This window comes from Quercus lobata, chromosome 5 (genome assembly GCF_001633185.2).
Source record: "Quercus lobata isolate SW786 chromosome 5, ValleyOak3.0 Primary Assembly, whole genome shotgun sequence".
Taxonomy (NCBI): Eukaryota; Viridiplantae; Streptophyta; class Magnoliopsida; order Fagales; family Fagaceae; genus Quercus; species Quercus lobata.
Genome location: NC_044908.1, coordinates 29,662,492 through 29,679,697, shown reverse-complemented (window position 1 = coordinate 29,679,697; position 17,206 = coordinate 29,662,492). Strand labels below are relative to the sequence as shown.

Sequence of the window (17,206 nt, the reverse complement as noted above, 5' to 3'; positions counted from 1 at the left end):
CACGCGCAACGCGCGGGTTCGCAGCTAGTAATAAATAACATCTGATTAGCATGAAATTTGACATATATTTTTGTGGGGATCATTCGATTGATAAGCCCATAGGATTCAGAATTGGTTGAGGATTGTTGGGCCAATGGCCCATCCGAGGCCATATACCCGTCCGAGGACATCATGCTCCTCGACAGTACGCGTCCGAGGACGATCAGGACGTGGTCTCGCCGCGATCAGATCTCAGAATTAGGTCATCTCAAAGGGTAGAGTAGCCGACTAAAGATGAAAGAGATAAGGCAAACAAATATCTGAAACTACAGCTGCCTCTGCATTAATGACCTCTCAACCAACTCTCTGGCCGCATTAATGTGGATGTGATACCTGAACAGTAGGGAAGCAGCCTTACAGCTGCCCATAGGAAGTTCCAGGAGGTGCCAGATAGGACAGAAAGAAATCCCCCGGACACAACCTACACGTGTTCGGCGAGGATGGAGCGCAAAGGGGAGTATATAAACTAAAAGAAGAACATGAAGAAGGGGATCGGAAAAAGAAGAAAAGAAAAGAACAGACATAAACTGGAGAGAAGGAAGTAAGAGGAGGGGGAGAGAGTTGCACTAGTGACTAAAGAAAAACGTTCATTATACCAACAAAAAAAAAAACAAAACCTTGTACGGGCTTGAGAGAAAATTTTGGAGGTAGATACCACAGTTAATCTAGTTCTTTACACCCACGCTCTACAAATCATATTGTCTGGGCCTTTTACGTACGAATCCAATACTGTTCAGGTTCGTCACTAAATCGCGTCCTTACAATTGGCGCCGTCTGTGGGAAGAGCTTGTGTTAGCTTGTACAACCTCTGATACAACGTTTCCGATGGAAGGAGTGGAGCTACTTCATCCCGCAGCGGGACTACAACAGGATGATGTCAACTTGCACCAGGCGGAATCAAGGGGCTCTCAGCATGGTGGTCCTCGAAGGAGTCCCGAACGGAGGTTAGTCCGGGAGGGGAGTATACATACCAGTCATACCACGAGGAGCCATACACGCGGGAAGAGTCACATTTCCCACGCGAAGCATGGTGGGGATCTGCAACGTGAGATTGCGGACTTAAAGAGAGAGCTGCGCCATGCACGACGGGAACGTTCCCCACCTCGCTCCGAACTATCATCCGGGGAGTCGGATGGAACTAGCTACAGGCGGAGGTCGAGAACTCCGCAGAGCGAGACTTTCTCCTACGAAGAGGAGCGTCGCCATAGGCGTAGGCGTAAAAGTCCAACTAGTAGGGGCTTGGGAAACGATGCCATGAACAAAGTCTTGAGTCAAATTTCCAGGTCACCCTTTACAAGAAGCATAGATGATGCTACCCATCCTCGGCGGTTCAATCAACCTACGTTCTCTCTGTATGATGGCCATTCGGATCCGGTGGAACATGTAAGCTATTACAGCCAGAAGATGGCTATTCATTCCAGGGATGATGCCCTGATGTGCAAGATTTTTCCGTCGAGTTTGGGTCCAACGGCGATGAGGTGGTTCAATGGCTTAAGGGCCAACTCTGTTGGATCTTTCAAAGCACTGACCCAAGCTTTTGGTGCTCGTTTTATTACATGCAGCAGGACTCCTTTGCCGCTGGGGTCCTTGTTGACCTTGTCTATGCGAGAGGGCAAGACTCTCAAGAGCTATTCGGATAGGTATTGGGAGATGTTTAACGAAATAGGAGGGAAGAATGACGCTGTGGCCATAACCACTTTCAAAGCCAGTCTCCCAGCTGATCACGACTTGAGGAAATCCTTGACGGGTAAACCTGTTACCAGTGTGCGCCAACTGATGGACAGAATAGAGAAGTACAAAAGGATAGAGAAGGATCAACTTCAGGGGAAAGGAAAGGCCAAGATGATCCCTCAGGAGAGGAGGGATTTCAGGTCGGATCGTTATAATAACAACCGACCGAGGAGGGACTTTGTTGGCCAGTCGGCCTCGACAGACGCCCAGGTCGTTAATGCGGTATTTCGGGAGCCTGTTCAGCAGGTTTTAGAGAAGATAAAGGACGAGCCATTTTTCAAATGGCCTAACAGGATGGCAGGAGAGCCTACAAAATGCAACCCGAGTTTGTATTGCCATTACCATCAGGACCATGGACACACGACAGACAACTGCAGGAATTTATGGGACCATTTGGAGCAGTTGGTCCGGGAAGGAAAGTTAAGGCAGCTCTTGCATCACTCCAGCGAAAGGGCGAGCCAAGCAGGTTCCGAGGTGCGTGGGGATGCTTCATCAAGGCTCCCTCGGGGTACAATCAACATCATCTTTGCGGCCCCGGGGAGGATTGGATCTTGCCCCACCAGAGTGTTGTCGGTGTCCCGATCCCCGGCCGAGGATCGTTCTCAAGCATGGAAGAGAGCCAAGAAGCGTGTCCCCTTGGTTTTGGGTTTTTCAGACGAAAATTTGGAGGGAACCATACAACCCCATGAGGATGCCTTGGTGGTAACGCTGAGGATTAGTGGGTACGATGTCCGAAGAGTGATGGTTGATCAGGGAAGCGCAGCGGATGTGATGTATCCGGATTTGTACAAGGGGCTAGGTTTGAAGCAGCAGGACTTGACAACCTATAATTCCCCTCTGGTCAGTTTTGAGGGAAGGTTAATCATTCCCATGGGGCTAATCAGGCTGCCCGTGCAGTCAGGCACGGAGGTGGTGGAGGTGGATTTTATTGTCGTAGATGTTTATTCTCCGTATACGGCTATCTTGGGCAGACCCTGGCTTCACACACTTAAAACGGTTTCATCCACCCTGCATCAGAAGGTGAAGTACCCGTCCGGAGACCAAGTGCTGGAGATAGTAGGGAACCAAGCGGCTGCTCGACAATGCCAAGTAGTGGCTATACGGCATCGGCCTGAGGTAGAAACCTCGGCTACAGCCGATAATGAGTCATAGCAATTAAAGATCCCAGCATCAGGTTTAGACGTACCAACCAATGGGGTAGAGTGTGAAGATCTGGAGAAGGTGACTGTTGCTGATGATCTAGAGAAATTCTTTCGGGTTGGGGCCAAGTTGCAGAAAGTGAGTTTGCTGGAGTTCCTCCGAGCTAATGTGGACGTCTTTGCATGGGACCCGTATGAAGCTCCAGGAGTAGACCCAAGTTTCATTTGTCACCGACTCAATGTAAACCCTGCCGTTCCTCCCAGGAGGCAAATTCCTCGGCGACCATCGAAAGAGCATGCCGAGGCAGTCCGAAGTGAAGTTGCCAAGCTAAAACAGGCTGGGGCTATCAAAGAAGTCTTTTACCCCCAATGGCTGGCCAATACGGTGGTAGTGAAGAAGAAGACGGGGAAGTGGTGAGTGTGCGTGGATTTCACGGATCTTAATAAGGCATGCCCCAAGGACCCATTTCCTATGCCAAAGATTGACCAGCTAGTGGATGCGACCGTGGGCCACCCTAGGATGAGCTTCTTGGATGCCTTTCAAGGGTATCACCAAATACCGTTAGCCGTCGATGATCAAGAAAAGACCGCTTTCGTGACCCCGGTTGGGAACTACCATTACAAGGTGATGCCTTTCGGTCTGAAAAATGCTGGATCTACCTACCAATGCATGATGACGAAGTGCTCCTTTGGTGTAGGTTCCGGGAAATTCTTGGGGTACATGGTGACCCATAGGGGAATTGAGGTGAATCCAGATCAGATTAGGGCTATTAACAATTTGCAAGCGCCCCGAAATCCAAAGGAAGTGCAGAGGTTGACGGGGATGACTGCTGCGTTAAACCGGTTCATCTCCAGGTCGGCTGAAAGGTGTCGTCCTTTTTTCCGTCTGTTACATAAGTGGCAGGGATTTGAATGGACCGAGGAGTGTGTTGAGGCGTTCCAGCAGTTGAAAAATTATTTATCCAAACCGCCGATCATGTCTAGCCCTGAAGTGGATGAGATGTTGTATGCCTATCTGGCGGTAGCTCCACACGCAGTCAGTTTCGTCTTGATGCGAGAAGACAGTGGCGTCCAGAGGCCGGTATATTATGTAAGTAAATCCCTCCATGAAGCCGAGGTGAGATATCTGTCGTTAGAGAAGGCCATACTGGCAGTCGTCCATGCAACACGTAAACTTCCGCACTATTTTCAAGCTCACACTGTAGTTGTTTTGACCCAATTGCCTCTCAAATCCATACTTAGAAGTGCTGACTATACCGGCAGAATTGCCAAGTGGGGAACGATTCTGGGTGCTTTTGACATCAAATACATGCTCCGCACCTCTGTAAAGGGTCAAGTTCTCGCCGATTTGGTAGCTAATTCACTGAGTGCCCTGAGGAAGTTAGTAGGAATCAAGATCACATGGATGAAAAATCGGTTGGCGTGATATCCGCGCCAGGAGGGCCGGTATGGAAGGTATACGTGGATGGGGCCGCAAACCAACGGGGAGCTGGATTGGGGTTGGTTCTGATATCTCCCGAAGAGGTCATCATCGAGAAGTCGCTAAGACTAGGGTTCTCGGCTACTAACAATGAATCAGAGTACGAAGCTCTGATAATGGGAATGAGCATGGTCCATAAGATGGGTGGAAAGGCGGTGAAACTGTTCTCGGACTCGAGGCTGGTCGTTGGCCAGGTGACTGGAGAGTTGGAGGCCAGAGACCCAAGGATGCAAGGGTATCTGAACCGGGTTAGACATATGCGAACAGAGTTCGAATCTTTCGACGTACTACATATTCCACGAGGTGAAAATACCCACGCTGACTCCTTGGCGACCCTTGCCACCTCCTCAGTGCGAAATTTCCCTCGGATAGTTATCGTCGAAGACTTGCGTACTCCCACTTCACCAGAAAAGGAGGTTTGCCAAGTTCGTCAAGCTAGTTTGACGCCATGCTGGATTGACCCTGTATTAAAATTTCTCGACAGTGACGTGTTGCCCGAAGATAAGGTGGAAGCTAAGAAAATACGAAGGAGAGCACCTCAGTACTGGTTATCCGAGGATAAAAAGCTATATAGACGGTCCTTCTCTGGGCCATATTTGCTCTGCGTGCCTCCTGAGACAGCAGAATTAATCCTGGAAGAGTTGCATGAGGGTATTTGTGGAAGCCACACAGGAGGAAGGTCCCTGTCATGCAGAGCACTAACGCAAGGTTATTGGTGGCCGAATATGCAGAAAGAAGCACAAGAGTACGTTAGGAAGTGCGATCAGTGTCAAAGATATGCTCCGAATATCCACCAACCCGGAAGAGTTCTTAACCCTCTCTCAAGCCCTTGGCCCTTTGCACAATGGGGGCTGGACATTGTCGGCCCTTTTCCTAAAGCTATAGGAAACAAGAAGTACCTGCTGGTCGGCACAGACTACTTTACTAAATGGGTTGAAGCTGAGCCCTTGGCGAACATCCGGGACGTAGATGTGAAGAAGTTTGTCTGGAAGAACATTGTTACGCGATTTGGAATCCCACGAGCTCTTGTTTCGGACAACGGGCTCCAGTTCGATAGCAATGCCTTTAGGAAATACTGTTCAGAACTAGGAATAAGAAACAGATATTCCACTCCAGCTTATCCGCAAGGCAATGGGCAGGCTGAAGCTGTTAACAAAGTCATTGTCCATGGGCTTAAGAAGAGACTAGACGACGCGAAAGGAAGATGGGTGGAGGAACTACCACATGTGCTTTGGACGTATCGGACAACACCCCGGCGTTCGACGGGAGAAACTCCTTTCTCCATGACCTATGGGGCCGAGGCCGTTATTCCCCTGGAAACTGGATTCCCGACGTTAAAGACCAGTGCATTCTCTTCGAGTAATAATGATGCGATGTTGGAAAAAAGTTTAGACCTGATTGAAGAACGAAGGAAGAGTGCGATGGTTCGGCTAGCTTACTACCAGCACAAACTTAAGCAGTGCTACGATAGTAATGTGAGAATGAGGCCGTTAGCCATAGGCGATCTGGTGCTGAGAAAAGTCCTGGGGGCCACTAAGAATCCAAATTGGGGAAAACTGGGACCCAATTGGGAGGGACCATATCGGATTACTTCTGTAGCAGGAATAGGGGCTTACTATCTAGAGGACCTAGACGAAAAACCTGTACTCCATCCTTGGAATGTAAATAATCTTAGAAGGTATTATTACTAGTAAAGAAGTTTTAATTCAAATATTCTCTTTTAACTTACGTCAAATATGCATCCTATAAGTCTCGCATCCTGTCATATCATATTGAATTGTTAAACAGAAACTGAGTTATGCCAGGTCCTCGGATCGCAAACTCAGTGGAAATTAACATCCTATCATACTGAATTGTTAAACAGAAACTGAGTTATGCCGGGTCCTCGGATCGCAAACTTAGTGGAAATTAACATCCTATCATATTGAATTGTTAAACAGAAACTGAGTTAATCGCAAACTGAAATTAACATCCTATCATACTGAATTGTTAAACAGAAACTGAGTTATGCCGGGTCCTCGGATCGCAAAATTTAGTGGAAATTAACATCCTATCATACTGAATTGTTAAACAGAAACTGAGTTATGCCGGGTCCTCGGATCGCAAACTTAGTGAAAATTAGCATCCCATCATACTGAATTGTTAAACAGAAACTAAGTTATACCAGGTCCTCGGATCGCAAACTTAGTGGAAATTAACATCCTATCATTCATACTGAATTGTTAAACAGAAACTAAGTTATGCCAGGTCCTCGGATCGCAAACTTAGTGGAAATTAACATCCTATCATTCATACTGAATTGTTAAACAGAAACTAAGTTATGCCAGGTCCTTGGATCGCAAACTTAGTGGAAATTAACATCCTATCATTCATACTGAATTGTAAACAGAAACTATGTTATGTCAAATCCTTAGACCACTAATTCGGTAGAAACTTACCTGCTAAGTTGTGTATTGAATTATTAAATGGCAGAAAGAGTGGTGATGAGTTTTCTAAATCATAAACTTAGTAAAAGTAATGCCCTATGAACATTCGTTAAGGAGTCAGAAAGAGAGAGCTTCGAATGCAAGATTGGCGTACAATGAAAGAGGCGTCTGAAATGAACCCATCCAAAATTACGACGACAAAGTAAGTAAGTGTAAAGATAACTTAGAACCATCAGAATGATAAGAAAGTAAGCGAGAAAGTCCTCTATTAAGTGTCTAAATTAAAATTACAAAGCAGTTTCTATCTTTTTACTTTTAATTGATGATGCCCCCAGTTGATTGAACTGTGGAGTCCAATTCTTGTTGAAAACCCTGTGAGACCGTATCTGTCTTCGAAGCAGTGGTGGATTTTTTTGGAGAAGCTCCTGGAGGGGAATTGCGAGGTAAAACCTCCTCGCTGGGGTTAATAGCTGGGGCTGGAGTATCAGCTTGGTGTGGTTGAGGAGCTGAGGAGCGTATCGCTTCGGGGTAATATACGTTCTCTGGCTTACGTAGTTCAGATGAGGCTTCAACCCCAGCACGGTTAAGAGCCTCGCTCCAGGTTCTCGCACAGAAGATGCGGTAAACCTCCGGAACTTCGGCTCTTAACGCTTTCTCAGTTTCAGCTATCCCAATTTCGTAGCCCCTCTGCTCGGCTTCATCCATTGCCTTCTCAGACTCGATTTTTGCTTTCTCGGCTTGTTCTTTAAGCTTTTCGGCTTTCTCCCTTAACCTCTGAGTTTCTTCTAGATGCTTCTTAAGAATAAGAACTTGCTCCTGAGTCTTCTTCAGCTCGGCATTCGCCTCGCGCAGAAGCTTGGCTTGTTCCTCGGCCTGCTTCTGGTAGCCTTCTGATGTCGATTCAGCACTCTTGCGAGCTTCTTCCTCGACCTGTAGCTTTTTCCTTGCGACGGTTAGATCCTGTTCAGATTTGGACAAGGTTTGTACAGCCATTACCCTTCTTTTCCTTTCACCATCTAGCTGGTTGGAACAAGCATTGAGCATCTCATCTAGCTTGAAGGTATTTTGGATGATCTGTAAAAAATAAAAGGGGGGGTGAGTTAGTGTTATAGTTAATGAAAAGTGCGCATTAGTAAGTAACAGTCACAGAATGAAACAGTATAAAAGACAGCTTCTCACCATGCCCAAATATCGTTTATTGTCAAGGATGAGTTGATTCTTCCTCACATTCTTTAGCTCAGCCATATCCTTTGGGAGCAATAAGGCCTCCTCTATGGCCGAGGCCACATGACACCCAATGCCGCCGTTATAATCCCTTACAGAGGCATCGTCTCGCAGGGGCTCCCCACCGAGCATAGGAACTGGCAGCCACGCTTGTGAATCGGGATGTGGGGAATCGGATTTCTCTTGGCCCCGCGTAGAGGGGTGCCTGGTTTTCTGCTGCTTTGCAGCTCGTTGGACATCCTCCTCTCGAGTGGGACGGGATTTGCTCGCATCTGCCGCCCCCTTACCCTTTTGTTCTCTGCGCTTCTCTTGCTCGGCAGTGCTTGGCGGTGCTGGTTGCGGAGATGATCGAGGAGGGTGGCGGGGGACTGGAGGAGGAGACCTGGCTGGAAGAGGTGAAACCTGGGATGGTACTGTTTGGGCAGGTGCAGACTTTCCCTGTTGACCTCCTATCAGCTCCATCAAGCTTTTCTGGGGTGTCCTTTGTACCCCCATCTCGTCAGAATTTTCCTCGGGGCTTGAGGGCTGATCGAAAATCTCAAAATCGTCCGTGGATTCAGATACTGTTACAACGGTTTCCTTACTTTTTTCCCTTTTCCTTCTCCTATTGGTCCCCTTTTTCTTGAGGGAAGGTGAGGGTGAAGAAGGCCCCGCTGAGACGCTGGCCACGAAAAGAGGCTCTGTGAGAGGTGTGTGTTCGGGAAGTGGAATACCCTCTGGAACGATGAACCCTTCGTAGGCAACACTGATACGGCGAAACCGAGGATCGCGTGCCCTAATCACGCACTTCGGCGCCTGAAAGCCAAAAGAAAGGGGGGTATATCCAAGAATTAAATGTGTTGCTCGTAACTGACCATCAGCCTCGTTCACGTATATTTCAGCTCTCAATAATCTGTCTAGGCTCGCTTTATTGACCAATCTGAGATTGGGCTTCGTGTAGCGTCTATCTGTAAAACCGTTGATTTTAAAGTTAAAAGTTGTAAGACGCGAAAATAATAAAGGTAATTAAAATGTGATCATGAGCTAAGTAGCATAGGTCTATAACTTCGCACCCACTTGGCGTTCCCTCCACTGTCGGGCAAGATAGACCATCATGCCATTCTCCAGAAAAAATGAGGAAATCTTCTTTTAGGTGCTTATTTGAAGTAGGGAGGCACTGAATTAACCTTACTTCAGGATATCTCGACTTGAGATAGTAGTCCTGGTCAGCTAGGCGGTGAAGGCTGTACACCCAATTCACGTCGTGATGGGATAGATTTAGACCCATTCTCTGATTCAGAGCGTCTATACTTCCCAGAACCCTAAACATATTAGGAGCGCATTGGGTGGGGGATAGCCTAAAGAAATTAAGGTAACCCCTAGTGATACTACCCATGGGGATGGTCATCCATCCTTCAATAAAGGCGATCATGGGAATAACCACTTCCCCAGTTTGCCTGGCGTCAACCCACTCCCCTTGGGCCGCATACCTCATCCCTACCGTTGGTGGGATATTGTACTTCAAGCGGAAGTTTCTAATACCCTCCTCGGAGTCGACGAGACACCGAAAGGGATTCCTCTGTTTCCCCATTTTTTCTAAAGAAACTTAGTAGAGAAAAAACTTTTTGATTTTGAATAAAAATGGTAAAAGCTTCTAGAGGACTTACAGGTTCAAAGGAAGGACCTCGGACAACGTACGATTATTTGTAGTCGCCAGGAGAACAGTGAAGACTGGAAGAGGGCAGGTTCAGTGTATAGGCCTTGGAACCACGTAACCATTAAGGGTAAGGTACAGGTTCAATTTGGGAACGCCTTTATAGTCATGTGAAGATTGTGAGCGGCAAAATTCCCGCTCACAAAACAAGAGAAGCCCCCTACCGTTTGATTTGGATCTAACCGTCGAACGTGGGAGACAAGGGAGTTGTCAGAATTTAATGCTGCCAAAATCGGGGCGTTGAAGCGTCAGGGGCATGCCCCGAAATGCGTACAGGTGCAGGCTTATGACGTCAAAACCCACCTTTTCTCCTGAGGAGTCGAAAAGTAGGATTTTGAGGGGCTATTGTGGGGATCGTTCGATTGATAGGCCCATAGGATTCAGAATTGGTTGAGGATTGTTGGGCCAGTGGCCCATCCGAGGCCGTATACCCGTCCGAGGACGTCATGCTCCTCGGCAGTATGCGTCCGAGGACGATCGCGTCCGAGGACGATCAGGACGTAGTCTCACCGCGATCAGATCTCAGAATTAGGTCATCTCAAAGGGTAGAGTAGCCGACTAAAGATGAAAGAGATAAGGCAAACAAATATCTGAAACTATAGCTGCCTCCGCATTAATGACCTCTCAACCAACTCTCTGGCCGCATTAATGTGGAGGTGATACCTGAACAGTAGGGAAGCAGCCTTACAGCTGCCCATAGGAAGTTCCAGGAGGTGCCAGATGGGACAGAAAGAAATCCCCCAGACACAACCTACACGTGTTCGGCGAGGATGGAGCGCAAAGGGGAGTATATAAACTAAAAGAAGAACATGAAGAAGGGGATCGGAAAAAGAAGAAAAGAAAAGAACAGACATAAACTGGAGAGAAGGAAGTAAGAGGAGGGGGAGAGAGTTGCACTAGTGACTAAAGAAAAACGTTCATTATACCAACAAAAACAAAACAAAACCTTGTACGGGCTTGAGAGAAAATCTTGGAGATAGATACCACAGTTAACCTAGTTCTTTACACCCACGCTCTACAAATCATATTGTCTGGACCTTTTACGTACGAACCCAATACTGTTCAAGTTCGTCACTAAATCGCGTCCTTACAATTTTAATAACATAAAGAACATGCAATTCAATTGTTAAATTTTCAAAATATGTAATGTTGCTATGTTAATTTGTTTAGTGAAATTTGAAACTAAACTTTATCCTTAAATTTGAAACCAAACTTTATCCTTAATTTGATAAAGTTTGGTTTCAAATTTGAGAATCACAAAATAAGAAGGAAATTGTAAGACTTTTTTGTATTTACACATGTTTATTTATTTATTTATTTTTTTTTGTTAATATATGAAGTTCTTTTTTTATTAGATTTTGTATAATTTAAGTTTCGTAATGACCACCCTAAAAAAAATTCCTAAAATCACCATTGTCTCCGGAATGGATTCCACGTTCCTAACTTGGAATAATAAAACATTGGATGTCTTTTAAATTCTATTCAAAGCCTCAACCTTCATTTAACCCTCAAATGGGGCAGTCTTATTTATTGTTTTGCCAACATTAAAGAACGTCATAAACCCACCTTAATTCACCCGTGTCATTTATCTTTATTTTGCATGGTTGCATTTTAATTGGGTACTAAAATGTCAAATGAAAATTCAGTAAACGAGTTTGCTTTGAAGCCCATAGGATGAAAGAATTTCAACAAGGATAATTTTTTTTTTTTTTTTAATTGAAGAATGAATAGGGGAAAAGAAAGAACGACTATTGTATTTTGCTGAAATATGAAAATGGCCATTGGCAATATTGGAGTCATCAACTATTTCAAGAATGTTTGTTAATACAAGAATAAATTGAATTGGCTATACAACGAATGTTACAACAATTATGAATCCAAGACCTTGAATTTCTTCCCTGAGCTGGCTGACCATCTCGAAGAACATAGGCCCTGACCTTTTGACTAATTACAATGTTAATATCAGTAGCAGCAGTGTAGCACTAGTAAAAATCAGCGAGTTTGATAATCCAATCCCCTGTAAGCCAAAACATTAGAAAATGAAATAATATTAGCTTAATTACAACAACTATAAATGGTACAACTCTGATTCAATTTTAATGCAAGAGATTATAGAAACGTGACAATGAATTGTATTCTTATTGCTTAGTCCTTGAATTCATAGAATATTAAGTTAATTAGCTAACAATCTACTACTAGAGGATAGCATCTTCTAGACATGCATACAGGGCAGGGTCTTAGCTCAAGTAATGAGGTGGGAGGGAGGGATTAAGGTTGGTCTTTGGTTCTATTTTCTTTGAAAGAATCTAGCTACATAAGAACTTCCCCTAGATAAAACACCAATTAAAAAGGCTACTCATTAAGAATTCCTAAATTCTTATGGAATATCCATTCCATTATAATGCTGCCCAAATGTTTCAGCCAAGCACCGACAAGATTCTTAACTAGATCGGAGATTCAGACTGTCCATTGTGTAGCAGAATTTGGTTAAATTAGATCATTGTCATTATGATGGAAGAGGTTTCATATGGCTGAAGTTGTAATGTAATTGTGAATTGAACTTGTCGTATCACAAATTGTCAAACAAAGAATTTCAGTAGACTTAGCAAAGCAACTAGAAAAATAACAATATCATGAAGCAGAGATGATAGCAGAAGAAATTGCCCCAAGATCTTTGGTTACTTGCCAAAAACAAATTTTGCAAAATATTCCCTTTCTAAATCGGTCATTGATGTTATGATATCAGTATTTCCTTCGCCTAAACGAGAACTTGATTTATTGGCTTTTTCCATATGATGTGAATGCAAGTTATATTTAGTGGCTCTAATCTAAAGATAGACAGGAATGCTCTACTCTCTCAACAAAGCTAAGGTTTACTCCTGACAACAGCATAGATTTTTCATCAAGAAAGCAATAGACAGTACTTCCACAGACAATCATAAACTTAAAATGAACCAAGTGATTTGGAATCCCATACCTTGAAAGTGATCAGAGATGAGGTTGCTGAAGAAGGGACAAGTCCTGTGAATCCAATGTCATATGCAATGCTCCCATCAGCTTTAAACAACCCAAAGTTCCTCTCGGAAGTTGGCCCAAATTTCAAGTTCTCATTGAACAAAGCAAAAATATAAGCCCTCACAGGTTTCTTTGGCCTGTAGGGGGTACCTTTCTTTTTGAGTAGCCGTTTTCGCAAATTTTTATTATATGCCCTTGCATTTGCCACTGTGGCGCCTGCTTCATTATCGTCTCCTTTAGAAGCCCAACCAGTTTCAGAAACAATGACCTCCATCTTACCAAACCCAACCTTTTCTAAAGCAGCATAAGCTGCATCAACCTGGGCATCAAACATGTTATCATAGTGTAATTTAGTCTTTGCATCATAAATTCCTTTATTTGATTTGAAGAGGGCATAGTTAATATCAATATGCTCAGGGTCACTCTTGTAAGCCAGAAATGGATAAGCATTTATATAAAAAGGAGAACCAATCTGCGAGAAGAATTGCAGAAGTGGCTTCATGAATGGAAGAATATCATCTCTGAAAGTACATGAGGATGGCGGAAATGAATTGGCGAAAACAGCCTCTGAATGTGGGCTTGAGACCTGAACCACTTTTGTCAAGCCCAGCCGGTCAAGAGCAGTGTAAATGTTCTTTGATGCAGGCAACAAGGCCTCCCATATTTCAATTGGAGTAACACCCAAGATCTCATTCCCGATTGAAATTCCTCGTATAGATGTTCCAGGAAGGTATGGCTGCACATTTTCTTTTATCCAATCCATGGCACGTTGCTCGCCGACACTGACCTCGATCAGAAGTTCATTTGGCAAACAAACCATTATTTCAATTCCAGATCCTTTGAAGGCTGTGAGAACATCAGGATTTGCGTCATAGATTCTAATGTTTTTGATCTTTGCTGCCTTTAGAAGGGTCACCACACTGCCCGGTGGAGGTAGATTGTCAGCTATCCTACCATAGTTTACCCCATAAGTTCCTGTGAATGCTTGTCCTGTCAAAACTGCATTAGCCAATAACAGGAACAAAAAAGATTTATTAGATTTAAAATTCAGACTAATGAACTATTTATTTTCCAGTTTCAAGGTAAATTTCTATGTTATTCTGGGGGAATACTTTACTTAAATTTTAAGCTAAGGCATGAAAATCAAATTTAATATAACATTGGAAGGGAGAAAGCATTTCTTTTTTTAAAGGTTCTTTCTCATTTCCAATGTAAATTAAATTTGATTTCCATGACTTGGCTCAAAATTTAATTGAAGTATTCTCAAAAGCACATAAAGAACATTTCCACCCCCCTAGAAGAACATAGAAATTTACCTTTTGTCATCTTTGATACAAACTGTAAAAGTGATGGCCTTAATTACATAGGCATCGAGATAGATTTTTATTGAAAATTATATGTACAGGGAAGGACAGGCTCAAGCATGCCCATCCAAATATTCAAAATAAGTTCTATCATGAATGTATAAATTTTGGTCAAAACAATTTAACTTTTGAAAATTAAATAATAAATAAATATCTTATACATTTTTTTTTAATCCGATTCACAGGTGTTCTCACCGCATTTGTTAATAGGCCATTTTAGGAAAATTATAATATTACTTACATTGAAAATATAAAAAGTAATCAAAAAAGTTAGTTACTTTTTTCTTTTCTTTTCTCATAAATAGTTTTTAAAATTATTTCATAAATCCTAAGGGTATTCATTAATTTTTTTTCCTTTTTTTTTTTGGGTCAAATTCAATGGCTTTGGGGTCAAATCCTAGTATTAGTATTGAACCTGGATGCTTTTTAGCTAAACTTTCCAAAGCAATGTTACACATGCATCAAGTCTGGTTTGATCCTTGCTATTTTACATGTTCATCTAAATATATACAAATAGTAACTAATAATAAGATAGGAAACATTGAATAGAATAAAACAGAGATGTCGTTAACATATATCCTTGATTCTTATTACTCCACAACTAAAGTACGACGGTTTGAATTGCTGGTTCATATATAATATTTAAACATGATTAAGCAGAAGGGCCAATGTGTGCTATTACATATTTTGTAGTATTCAACATAAAGCTACAAGGAAAGAAACTATGATACATACCATTGAGAGATACGAGAGAGAGCACAAGCAGAAATCTGAGAAAGGAAGAAGAGGACCGCATGTGTTTTGTGGGCATGTTAACAACGCAAGAGCATTCCATTTGTAGAATGGATGTGGGTATGGCCTTGTATTTTATAACTCGTAAAAGATAACACGTCAAAGGGTCAAGACAACATTAACCATCCCGTGATTTATGCAATGCTTTTCCTTCAGGCATGCGGCATGCCATAGACAAAATATTCCAAAGACAATGAAAGAAAATGAGAGAGGAAGATTCCTAGCCTTTGTCCAAAGACGAAGAAAAAATATTTAGATATTGGGTTTCTTGGAAGTTCTGCAAGTCTTTAAGTCTGAGAAGTCTTAGATACAGGTGATTTCTAAAAATCTCAACCATTGCATAACAAAGATGGTCATACAAGCTCATGGGGTATGACTTCGTGTTATAGAATACAAGAGTTGCACGCAGTGGAAGATGCTTTGTCAAGAATATGAGCAAGTGAAAGAAATGGAGGCACTCAAAGAAGAAGTGAATGCCAATCTCCAAAATCTTAAGGAACTCCTCCTATTTTACATGGGAAAAAATTCTAGATTTCCTAGAACTCTCTTTTGATTAAGGAGATCATTCACCAATTTCATGGCAGCACACATGGAGGTTATCATAAGACATTAAATCCAGGCAATCTTTTACTGAAGTCTGAAGGAGCACATTAAGGAATTCATAAGGAATTGTGATTACATGCCAATGCCACCAAGTGGAGCAAATGACACCTTCCTGCCTCTTGCTTGCTTTGCCGACTCCGAACCAGGTATGGGAGGATAGTATATCAATGAATTTTACTGATGGGTTTGCCTTTATTAAAAGATAAATCAATCATATTAGTAGTGGTTGATCGCCTTTCAAAATATGCCCATTTTGTTCCAATTCCTCACATCCATATATGGCTGCTGCTTGCATTGCAAAAGTTATTATTCGACCCCATATTTGCATGGCATGCCACTTAAAACTTGTTTGTAAAACTGAACCGACATTCAAAAGTGTTTGGTTCAACCACAACTTCCATTGGTGATTGCAGATCTTTTAGGTTCTGTATGTATTCCGTGTCAAAATTTTCTTGTAATTATCATGCAAATACTTTGTTATTTGTATTTTGTGGGTCCTTATGTAATTGGGTTGAGGGTTCATGAGCTATATATAATTGAAGTTGTTCAAGATGGAGTTCCGGTCTAGTGAAATGAAGGAGGTGTCCGGCGAAGTGGCACGTGAAAAGCAATTTGAGAATAAGTTAGGTAGTGATCACGCAAGACAGTCAGTTGACCGAAATGGTCAGAACCTGAGAGAATTCACTTAAGAACTCTCCTTGCTATCTGAAGTTTGAGAGAAACCCAATAAATATTGAGATCCAAACACCAATGTATTTTCTCTACCTTGTCCCTCTCACTCTTGCCAAATCCTTGAGAGGATATCATCCCCATCACATCCATCACTAACTTCGAGCTGTGAGTGTTGATTGAAGCTTTTGGAAAGCATTGGAGACACCACAGAATCAGCCATGGAGGCTTAAAGTTGCCATTGGAGTCGGTTCCGAGCAAAATTTTGGAGGGCTTGAGTACACTTTTTGCTACATTACTTGGAGGGTTTTGTCAGAAATTTATACTACGACCCGTTTGGATACAGTTGAAAATTGAAAACTAAAAACTGAAAAATACTATAATAAAATAATTTTTAAATGTGTAAATAGTACCGTGAGACTTATTTTTAATGAAAAAGTTGTTAAAAAGTGAAATTTGTGGATTCGTGAACAATGCGCGGGACGCACATGTGGCTGAAAATTGGTTAAAAAGTCAAACTTTTAGGCTAAAAAAAAAAAGGCAGAAACGCAAACATGCATCTAAGAAGCGCAAAACGCGCTTCCCAAATGCACACTATAACTATCTATTCTAATGGATAGTTTTTAGTGGTGAGATTGCGAAGAGGTTTTCCACCCAGTTCTTAGATTTATCCATGCTTACTAGTGTTTATTGGCTAATCATGTACACAATTGGACTTTAAATTAATTAGCTTAAATTTTGCATTAGCCTTAATTGTGACTTGGAGTCCAAGTGACAATCTTAATCTTTATTGAATATCTGGCGACCAGCATGGTGCCCAGGCCGCAAGTAGCTAGTTTTGGATTACGGTGTAAGAAGGAAAAGAAAGGAGCTTCTGATACAGTCGCAGGGTCTGCCCCACACCAAAGCCACATGGGAAGACTTCCAAACAAATGAAATGAAGATTCTGTTTTCTCATTCTACCTTTCGGACAAGACTTTAGAGGTGGAGTACTGTTATTTGAGTTTGAAAAGTCAAGTATTAAATTATTA

At 42.8% G+C, this 17,206-nt stretch overlaps 1 protein-coding gene across 1 annotated transcript; it reads right to left on the bottom strand.

Moving 5' to 3' along the window:
- Nucleotides 1-11,515: 11,515 nt before the first annotated feature.
- On the bottom strand, nt 11,516-15,019 carry LOC115992295 (glucan endo-1,3-beta-glucosidase 14-like). Its single transcript, XM_031116450.1, has 3 exons — nt 14,847-15,019; nt 12,710-13,746; nt 11,516-11,749 (listed from the first exon to the last, which is right to left on the bottom strand). The coding sequence occupies exons 1-3, from the start codon at nt 14,944-14,946 to the stop codon at nt 11,681-11,683; spliced, it is 1,206 nt and encodes a 401-aa protein (XP_030972310.1). The 5' UTR covers nt 14,947-15,019; the 3' UTR covers nt 11,516-11,680.
- Nucleotides 15,020-17,206: the final 2,187 nt, after the last annotated feature.